Source organism: Parasteatoda tepidariorum, chromosome 3, assembly GCF_043381705.1.
Source record: "Parasteatoda tepidariorum isolate YZ-2023 chromosome 3, CAS_Ptep_4.0, whole genome shotgun sequence".
In the NCBI taxonomy this organism is placed as follows: domain Eukaryota; kingdom Metazoa; phylum Arthropoda; class Arachnida; order Araneae; family Theridiidae; genus Parasteatoda; species Parasteatoda tepidariorum.
In genome coordinates, this window is record NC_092206.1 from 87,771,168 (window position 1) to 87,782,545 (window position 11,378).

Below are 11,378 nucleotides of genomic sequence, written 5' to 3' on the forward strand. Positions count from 1 at the left end.
CTGATTTTGGCGTGCTGAATTGAGCAAAGGAATCATATTTTCTCTATTGCGTTACATTTTCTTTTATATTTAGTCTGCTGGTTTACAGTGCTGACATCATTGATGTTTGACAAGGGAGAACATGGTATGGTAAAGTGTGAAACTTTCTTTTAAGGTGGTGAAATGTTTCGAAAACAATGTGAAAAAGTATGCCATTTTTTTATGAATAGCCTCTATTCTTGAAAACAAGGAAATTAACAGAAAACACTAATGCAATTCACAGAATCTGTTTTTTTTCCTCACCCATTCCAGTCCATTTTTTAAATATTTTTTTCATGATGGTTGTTCGGGTTTTACCAGATACACCGACTCAGTGATCTAGCTACCTGCTCGCTTGTCATCAAGTCGATTTTTGAGTTATGAGGCTACTTTGCTACCCACTCTTTAAAAATGTTACAGCAGCTGTCCCTTACTCCGAAAAGTAAATTTTTCAACCAGTACTTACTGCCCTCGTCAGCGTGATGAATAAAAGTTTTGAACATCCAGAAGGAGTAGAAGTTTCCCCATCAGTTTTACATCTACTTTAAGCCTGCAATCATGTCTGTTCCCTAATGGAATCGAAGAGCCAGGAGATGTTTGTAGTTCTTCGATGGAACACTGTGGGCTGCTATATTCCAGATTATTCTCTCCTATAGTTCGTTCACCAGGAGTTGGCACTTGGCTCCGCTTCCATCACGTGGTATCCGACTATGCTAATTCGCTATTTTTGTGAGAAGGATGAGAACAATCCTGAACAAGGTTGCTATTTGGCGATTGTATGACAAAAATATTTATTTCGCAATCTTTATGAGCATTTATTTAAAATAAATATGACATAAATTTGATATTTCTCTCTTTAGAGTGATTAGTCTGTCTATTTGAGACATTTTACTGGGAAAACATCAGTTTTTAAATTTAAAATATATTTAATTAGCTGGAGTAACGAAAGGTATCATAGCAAATTAAAAGGAATTCACTGCTTGAGTTTGGCGCTCATTAAGGGTTGTCTCATTTTCAAGCGTGGAGATGATTCTCCGCTTACTCCCGCTCCGAAATGAACTCATAGTCCGAGAAGGTGGAGCCAAGTGCCAACTCCTGGTGAGCGAAGTATAGATAGTTTGTTGACGATCTCCAAAATGAACTCAATAACGATTCATTTTTAGAATTTTCCATTAATGTCAGATTTTTTTTCCTTGGACTGCAATATTAGTGTTATTTTTTTTTCAGCATACATCCTCTCATTACTAGAAACAGGCTGTATTTGTTTTTCATTTTTGATAAATTCTGTAACGCAGCTAGTGTATTATTTTTTGGATTATTAGGATAGCATTTGTAATTAAACTTTCCACTATACCATTGGAGTTTGTCTTGAGTATGTATATATATAGTTTATGTTCGAATTGTATAAAAAAAAAAGACTATATCACCTGTGTCTAATGCTCCTAGCGTGAATCCATTCACGATCATCCATATGGTTAGAGTTTTAATATCTCTGCTCCATGGAACTCCAATCATAGTTATGGAGGTGATAAGCTGACCAGTTGTTAAAATCAACTGCTTTTTAGAAAACATATCAAAGATGATACCACCTATGGAAATGAAGAAAAACAAACGTGAGGAAAATATTGGCTAAGAGGATAGATTGATGATATTTGATATTTTAGAGAAAAAACATTATCGCAGCAACAAAATATTGGTATAAAAAATCATTATCACATTTTCTTATTTTCTGTTAAAGTCCCGATTAAAAATAATTATTCTAATTTTTTTACCTGTGGTAGTTCTTTTAAACTAATGCTTGTTTTCAAAGCTTAAGACAGGATTATTGGGTACCTATGTTACCGGGCTCTTTTGCAACCGAGCCTTATTACTTTAAAAAATGACTGGTATTTTTGTTATTATAAAATTCATTTTTTTATAGAATTATATAATACAGTTAGGAGCAAAAATTTAAATTACAATTTGGAGAATTGTTAAACTAAAGAAGTACAATGTGCCTTAACTTTGTGATTTTTACCATGCTAGTTTCGCATTCATTTTTATACCATTATCGTGCAGAAATATAGCCTAAATATAATTTGATAAATAAAGGATTAATCAAATAAAAATTAAAAAAAAAATATCATTAAATGAAATAAAATACATTACAGGGTAAATTTATATCATTTATAAACATTATTTAATTAAACTGGGAGACTTCGNAGTAGTTATTATTCTAAAATAGATTTATCACAGGGATATCATCATGTTCGTATTCATCCTGATGACACTGAGAAATTAGCATTCGCTACTCACAATGGTCTATTTGAATACTTAAGATTACCTTTTGGCTGGAAGAATGCCCCGAGCATTTTTCAACGTACAGTTCGTAGAATTCTAAATAAACATAAAATTAAATTATATATATGTAATACAAAAATTATAAATACTTTTGTATTAATAAAAGCATTAAAACTCTTTCGTTTTAATAAATATCTTTGAACATAAAATATCTTTGGTAAAGGATGAGTGCAGAAATTCTATTTTGGGACTTCAGGGAAGAAAAAATAGGAAAAAGAAAGAATGACCAAGAAACTGATTACAAAATAAAATAAAAATAAAAATGTAAGTAAACAAAATTTTGAAGTAGTACATGTATCAAAACTTAGGAAAAATTACAACCCACAAATGTTGAAATTAAATTATGAATAGTATCCAAAAGAACAATTTTTTTTACTTTCTTCAAGAGAAGAAGTAATCCCTAAATTTTTGAGAGATCCGAATCGCGTGTGGAGATGTTTGGCGAGGAAACTTTTTTCTCAACACAGTGAGAAAAAATTTTCTTAACTATTTTTGTATTGTCCAGTCTGGATCTCTCAATTTCATAGTGCTTCATGAAATTCTGTTTTCCTCCATTTTAACGGGGAATACCGACTATCATCAAGTAAATAACCCCAATAACCGCACAGAATCTTAAATTCTGATTAAATGACACTTGTTGTCCAGCTCGATTACATAAAAATTTACATATTTCTGTGCGGAAAAATTTTTTGAAATTTTAGTAGAAAAGTTATATAAACATGTTTCATTTTTCTTTCTGTTTAGTTACCAAAGCAGAAAAATTGCATTATTATGTCTTATTGTTGTTACTGTAAATAATTTTTTTCACATGTTGAGAAAAGGTTATTTGTAAGAAAGAGGACAGTCATACCAACATAAATTTTATAAATTCATAGTATTCAAAATTTTTTTTTTTTTTTTTGGCTAACCAAAAAAAAATTTTTTGGGGGGGGGGATGTAATACAAAAATTATAAATTCTTTTGTATTAATAAAAGCATTAAAACTCTTTCATTTTCATAAAATATATTTGGTAAAGGATAAGTGTAGAAATTCTATTTTGGGACTTCAGGGTTGAAAACATACCAATGAATAATATTTAGATTTATATTTCAAGGCGTAATATACAGGAAAGGCGTAAGAATACAGGAAAGGCAATATGACTGGCCTCTTAACACATTTTAATTATCCTATAAAACGCAGAACCGATGGTTTTAGCGTGGCTTTTTGTGTTTTATGCGTGCTAACAAAAATTCGTCCGATTTGACGGGAAAAGTGTGTATCCCCCTCCAGCCATGGGGAGGGGCCGAGACGTCTGCCTTTAGCATCAATTACTAAATAAAAAATCAGTGCAGAAAATAGTTTCTTCATTCCTGTAATCAGTAATTTTGACAATTATTACATAAAACATCGGGGCTTGGTACACACACTTGAAACACTAGAATAATGGACCAAAGGGTGTATCGCTACATTTTAGTGTGACATACTGTCCCCCACACATTATTATTTTCAGCTAATGTCTGGCATATCTAATGCCAGACATTCAATTAATGTCTGGCATGAATAATATCTGGCATGGATCATGCTAATGTCTGGCATATGCGAAGCTCTTATTAAGGCCAAAATAAGAAAGGACGTTTAATTTCATCATAATATGACGGGGCATACTTTGGGCACATAGTTCTGTAGAACATGTAGAACAGACATATAAGCAGAACATGCGTTTTTGTGTTTACAATGTCATTTACTTTAGATGAATTCCAATTAACAGATATTGGATAGACACACAAACACATAATTTTGACATAATTTCGAACAAGCCTAAAAAATTCGGAAACCTCTTTTTACCCCAGATAAAATCTGGTGTCTTAGCTAACTTAACGAAATGTTCGAAATTTAAGTAGAAGTACACAATAAATTTTAATAAATGGATTCAAACCACTGTCTTACCAAAACAATGAAACAGGCGTACAAGTTGAAAGTTTTAATGATGCGGGCGTGTCTTGTCGATAATGATATCATTCTAGAAAATGTTCAAGTGAATTGAAATACAAATAAGTTTCTTCACACTAGAAAATGAAAAAAAAGGTCTGTCATTAACTTCTGATACATTTCTTGTAAAATCAAACGAAAAATACTGCTCGTACAATTATTCAAAAAATAAATAAAGTTTTGTACTTATTGCATTTATTTTTGATTTTATATCTTCCAGATTTCATGATCATCATCATAGAAAAATAATCAACTAACATAACGTTGCATATGATGCTTTACATGTGCTTTGTTCCCTTTCATTGGTAATTTCAGCATTAGTTTTGCGCGTAATGTTAACTTCAATAAGTTACAGTTTATTTTTTGAAACATATGGTCCAAGAAAATCAATTATATTAATGTCTTATGTTATATATTTTCCTTTACTGTCAATTATTCATCAATCGGCTCATTTGGAATGATTTTGTAGAAGTGTATGAAAAAAAATATCAAGTGCGGAATTAACAAGTGAAACATGTTCGATGCATAAATTGTATATATATGTGTATAATTGATTTTTTTTTTGCAGAATTATTCTACAGAATTATTAATATCTTAGCTTCATTTTTAATTCATGTGCATGATGTAAAAGTGAATTTCACCCAATAAATTTTTAATTTATATATTACTTGAATTCATTTTTAATATTGTTTCCTTTTTTTTCTTGGTCCTTGGAAAAGTTTTCAAAATTTTTCAACCTTCAAACTATGCACATATTTTTTTAAACTTTCTTTTAACCCTTGACTCTAAACTACCTGCATTTTTTGGTATACTTTCTGATATTGTAACTTTAGTTTATTTAATTGAAAAAATGATTCTGTTCTTTGAATAAAGCTCTTATTGTACATTATTTGTAATCATGCAAGCAGACTTATCAATAAGCATCAGCATAATTGGTCCAATAATAAGTAAGAGGAAAATAACGAATTGTAAGATCGAAATTAGATTTCAGTTTTATTAAAAGCGACAAGGGAAATAAAGTTTTATTAATGATAATTGTTATTCCTTCTTCTTAATGTCTTAAAGCATTTCTTTACATAATTAAAGAGTTAGGGCTTCAAGAAAGCAAATCATAGTTTCTTTTTAAAGTAAATCAAGAGCTGCAATAAGAGAACATCTTGCATACCTACCGATAAACGATCCTCCAATATATCCACATGATCTCCCAGTATAAATGAAAGCTATGGTCGCTATGTCTGTATTTACAATGCGTGTCAGATCTATCAGTGTTGGACCTGTAATGGCAGCACATAGCCCCTGTAAATTTAAAAAAATATATATATAATATAAAAAAACATATANTTAGGCGAAAACAGAATTTTTTATTTTTATCAAATCCTTAGACCTTGTTATATTTATTTAAAGTAGGTCCTTAGAACTTATTTAAATTTTATTATGAAGATTATAAAATTGTTATTATGGAGAGTAAATAAATACAAAATTTGTAAAATGTAAGAATAAAAAATGCAAAGCAGTTTGCTTCCTTATAAGGTCTCTTCCAGATGGTTATGTGTTAAAAGTAAAAACCTTACAGACTTTATCTTTAATATATACAGAGAGAGAGGGGGGTCAATTCCTAATGTGTTTTTTAAATAAATATTTTCTTAAAAATGTTTTGCACACTATCGCTGCATATCAGGAGATTTAAAAATTAGGCCGCATGCAAATAAACACTAGAAAGACTGAGCATTACTGCATACCTAGAGAGTTAGAATGGGCCAGATTATTTGTTCGCAGATCAATTAGACATCCGAAATCTTAAAACATATTTATAACTAGTTTAATAAAAAATATATTAGAGACTCGGTCATCAAAATTGGATGATATTTTATTCGATTTGATTTGAAAAAAAAATTTGATTAAAAGATGACTCTATCTCTTTTTCTCTATGAAGAATAATTTAAGATATTCAATTTTCACTGAGAATTGAAGATTGTTGTAATATTCTTGTTTTTTTTAATGAAACTGAAATAACATATACTTACCAAAAGTTACCTCGTACCCAGACCTACCTGGGGTTACGGGAAACTTATCTAAAATACTTTAGGGACCAGTCTGGCCTCCTTCATCATTCTAAATATAAAGTTTTATGTATACCTTCCTATAAGGCTAATCAATGAATGATTAATTTGGATCAAATTATGAAAAGTCAGATATACCCAATACTTTCAGTAAGTTGTTTTCTGAATTACTGAGCAATAAAAACCAGAGAAGTCGAAATAACCCTAGCCGTCTTTCTTGTGTTAATTAATTATTAAGAATTTAACTATATTTCAACTATGCAAAACCCTGCTTCAAATAAAAAATTTCAGCATTAGAAATTTGTTTTTGATATCTATCTAATGGAAAGAGTATTAACTAAGGAGATTTCTATTTCAATTTCATAAAACAGTTGAATATATATTATTACTCGAAGACAAGTTATTCTAGTCATCAGTGGAACCATTGAGATAAATGTGGAAGACGTATTTTTCTACAACTATCTTTATTTAAATAAACAATAATTTAAAATAAAAAAGTAACTTAATTAGTTTATGTTTCGTCACCGTCTTGCTGGAAGAAAAATAATCTGAATTTAATAAATAAAAGCTAAACTGTCAAAGTGACTCGGGGATAGAGCACTCGCCTCCCAATGAGGTGACTCAGGTTCGAATCCCAGCAATGACTGGTGGATGCACATTCTGTACCCGACTCGCACCAACCACAGTGCTGACATAAAATGTCCCCAGTAGTAGACGGATCATGGGTTAGAGTCCACTTGCCGTCAGGCTAATCATGGGAGGTGTCGATGCTTTTCCTCTCCATGTAACCCAAATGCGGGTTAGTTCCGTCAAAAAGTCCTCCACGAAGGCAAATTTCTCCCTATAGGTGATCCAGAAGTTCTCCTGTCTTCTGAATTAGGGTTCAAAGACTATTTAAATTAAAATAGATTTTGGAAGTATTAATAGTCGATATGATAGTAATTAATTCACATTATTATAAAAAACTCAGTATGAATATGTACATGGTTGCTCCTCAACCATATGCATGTATGGAGTCACTTGTTTATTGAAGCAGAAGTTATTAAATACATATATGGGTGATTCTCACGAAATATGACAATTTACAGTCACTTGCACCAAGATCTGATACTAAACTACTAAAAGAACTTTTTTTAAAAAAAAGTTTAATAAATAGCATTGCTGTTTGCATTCTGAAATAACCTAGTACTAGCATCGACTATTTTGTATATTTAAAAAATTAAATTGAACTTCAAAATTTCATGTTTCTGGCATGTCACAAAAAATCTTTCCAATAATAACTGGCTTCAAAACTTCCCATAAATTTTTCAATATCTAATTTTCTTTATCTCAACCGGTGTAAGCATTTCCAGAATATACACAAAGGGTATTATTTACAAAAACTTCGTTTAGAATAATTTTTTCTGTTAATAATTTGCTTGTCACTAGAAAATCTGTCATTTTCCTGGCTAGTTCTATTTAGTGGTTTATAACCAAAATAGATAGAGTCAGCAATCAATATCTTGTGTTAATAGATTGATTAGATACCCTTCCATCTGAGCATCTCTTGTTGCATGAATAAAGAACCAACTTTCTGGTTCAAAATCTATTTCAAAATTTTTTTCAAGGTAAGTAGGTTTTTGTTTTGTTATTTTCCTGGCTTCTTGAAATCATTAATAACATAAACTACATAGATTTATCTGAGTTATTTTAAGAAATCCTGCTGTTTTCTGCAAACTATTAAATTAAAGTAAAGTTATCTGTTATTATGTTTTAAAATTATTTTTTTGCAAGTTTTAAAAAATGCAAATCAAATGTGACTAGAAAATATGCGATATGCAAATTTTTGAAAATCAGAATATGCAAGGTAATTTAGATCAATGAATAAATATAAGCCTAAACTAGCGATTAAAAATTAAATTAAATATATATTTTTCCACTATAAGAATTCTTGTTTTAAAACTTAATTCTTAATAGTCAAGTAGTTGCCACTGAACTGTGAAGGAATGTGAGAAAAATTTCGTAAACCAGCTAAAAGTTAAATTGTATTTTAAATAAGCCACGCCAAACATGTCAAAATTCAAGCTGGTACCAGCAACAAAAATATGCTAGCTTTTGCTATGTATTGCTAGGTCTGCTGGATTTTCGTGCTAGTATATGCTTGCCAGCATCACATGCTAGATACCTAGCATACATCGTACTAGCATGATAAGCTATGTACAAGCATCTCATGCTTATTAGCTGTTTAAGCTGGCTCCCTAGCATGGTAAGGTAGGTACCATAGCTATTGTATGCTTTTTTATGCTTGCCAGCATCACATGCTAGATACCTAGCATACATCGTACTAACTTGATAAGCTATGTGCAAGCATTTCATGCTTATTAGCTGTTTAAGCTGGCTCCCAAGCATGGAAAAGTAGATATACCATAACAATCTATTACATGCTTTTTTATACTTGCCAGCTTAATATGCTCTACAGACAGCTTAGACGAAAAAAAAATTTTTTATTTTTATCAAATCCTTAGACCTTGTTATATTTATTTAAAGTAGGTTCCTAGAACTTATTTAAATTTTATTATGAAGATTATAAACTTGTTATTATGGAGAGTAAATAAATATAAAATTTGTAAAATGTAAGAATAAAAAATGCAAAACAGTTTGCTTCTTCATAAGGTCTCTTCCAGATGGTTTATGTGTTAAAAGTAAAAACCTTACAGACTTTATCTTTATTTTGAAAAAAGCGGTAAAAACTGTTATCATTCCAAAAATATTGTTTGTGTATTTATTAAGTCTCATATAAGGCAAAATTCATGCATGCTCATCAAAATTCAGACTGGTACCAGCAACAAAAATATGCTGATTTCAAACTCATGCTGGAATAGCACAGAAACCTAGCAAGAGATGGTCGTGATTGTTGCTAGACTAGCAAGATATTCCAGCAACACAAGCTGGTATCTGTATGCTAGACAAGCAAATAAAGTGTACCAATACATACCATGACATGCTAGTAATTTTGCTGGTACCAGCAAATATTTTTGCTAGATCATGCTTTTTTTTCCTTCTTCTTTTTTTGCTGGTATATTGCATTTCAAACTTGTCTAGCAAATAAATAGCAAAACTTTTGATTACATTCAAATTAAATATTGCATTCGCTATAATTTAACCAAAACATATTATTAACAAGGTTTTCTGGAAACATGAGGATGTTTAAGAACATAATGATATGGAATTTTTTTCAAAAATTAATTTAGGTTTTTTAACCGAATAGACATTTTCATATATTTGAGAAATTATAACAGAGATTTAAATCAATCAGCAAAATATATAGCTTGACATTTATAGCCAAATGAATTTCTTGGGCAGCAACAGAACAAGGCCCGTGAGTTTTTACATTACATAGAATATCACGTTAAAAAAATTTAGTCAATATTGCAGAAAAATATATGCCCTTAAAATTTTTTCATTCAAATTTATGTCCGACTTTAATTTGAAGTGATGTTTCTGAGGTACAGATCAAAATTAAATTAACCTATTTTTCACGTGCAACGAGAAAAATAAAAACTTAGTCCATCTTTATTACATATTGCAAAAATATTCATTTGCATATAGTGATGCTATGAAAATGAATTGAGCAAATATATTTTTTAATTTTACACAATGCCTTGTAATTGTGTAAAATGTGCATTTAATAAAAATTGTAAGTATTTTCAGAATGAACACACATAATTATTTTATGTAATAATTTTATTTATATAGTATTATTATTATCTGGGTTGGCTGTTCAAAGACGAATATAAAATCATAACATGACAAGCCTCCGTTTATACGTTTAAATCACCATGTGACATACAACATCCAATTTATTTTTATAATGTAAGTCATAAATATTTGTATGCCACCACAATTGGTTTATAAAACATGTAGTTAATGTTTATAAAGACAATGGGCTACGTAACAAGTGAAAATTTAACCCACGTGGTTTTTCTTGCTTGGTCAATGCACGCTGCATGCGAAATAGCAACATTTGCCAATTTGATGGAAATTCAAACAAAACCTTATTAGTAAATTCTTCGTCGGAAAATATATTTCACTAATCAGTTTCTTATTCTCATAACCAAATTGTTATTGTTGTTATTGTTGCTAATTTAAGTCGCACTAGAGCTGCACAATGGGCTATTGGCGACGGTCTGGGAAACATCCCGGAGGATGATCCGAAGATATGCCATCACCATTTTGATCCTCTGCGGAGGGGATGGCACCCCCGCTTCGGTAGCCCGACGACCTGCTCGCGAAGTCGAGCACTTTACGGTAGCACAGTTTAACGAGGACCAATACCGCACACCCTCGGTCCCTACCTTAGAGGAGATATTAGGTTAGAGAGAGCCAGTCTATTGTTTGGGCTCGGAAAACTTGAGCAAAGATGGGGGTTACCTTTTTGGCGAAAAATGCATAGCTGGCGGTCGCATCGTACAGGAATATTTTTAAGAGTACCTAAGGACTTTTCTCTCTTTTTTTATATTTTATTTTGCATGTTTTCCCAATTTTATTCCTGATTGAAAGAAACAAGTTTTCTAATAAAAATACATCATAATATGTGCGCTACATTTAATTATTTGCTTTTAATTGCTTAATCATAAAAAGCTAATAACATATTAGTTAAGCATGATTTTACCAAACAATGAAATAAAAATAATGATTTTTTGAATCGAAGATACATTTGAAAGTATGTAAAATATAAAGAAACAATTGCAAATGATTATATGTATTAATTATTTTTGTCAAAAGCTCATAAGAGATAAGAATCTTTGTCCATTAAATGAATCCGCAGTAAAATGCTTAGAGCATAACACACTATTTTTGGATGCTGTGAATTCTTCTCTGTGGACATTTACTTTCCATACTTTTCGTTTTATCTCATCTTTAGGAAATCCACGTCAGTTAGCTATTAATACTGGGTGGTTTTAAAATTATTATTATACAAATAAAATAATAAAGAAACATGCTGAAAAATA

General features: G+C 30.7%; 1 protein-coding gene across 1 annotated transcript in view; it reads right to left on the reverse strand.

Moving 5' to 3' along the window:
• Positions 1 to 1,407: 1,407 nt before the first annotated feature.
• Positions 1,408 to 11,378, reverse strand: part of LOC107441040 (sodium-dependent glucose transporter 1) — a gene marked incomplete in the record, with an annotated part of 16,944 nt that continues 6,973 nt past the window's right edge. The window contains 2 exon segments of the mRNA XM_043053137.2: positions 1,408 to 1,607; positions 5,497 to 5,623. Coding sequence (XP_042909071.2) covers positions 1,408 to 1,607; positions 5,497 to 5,623 — 327 coding nt within the window.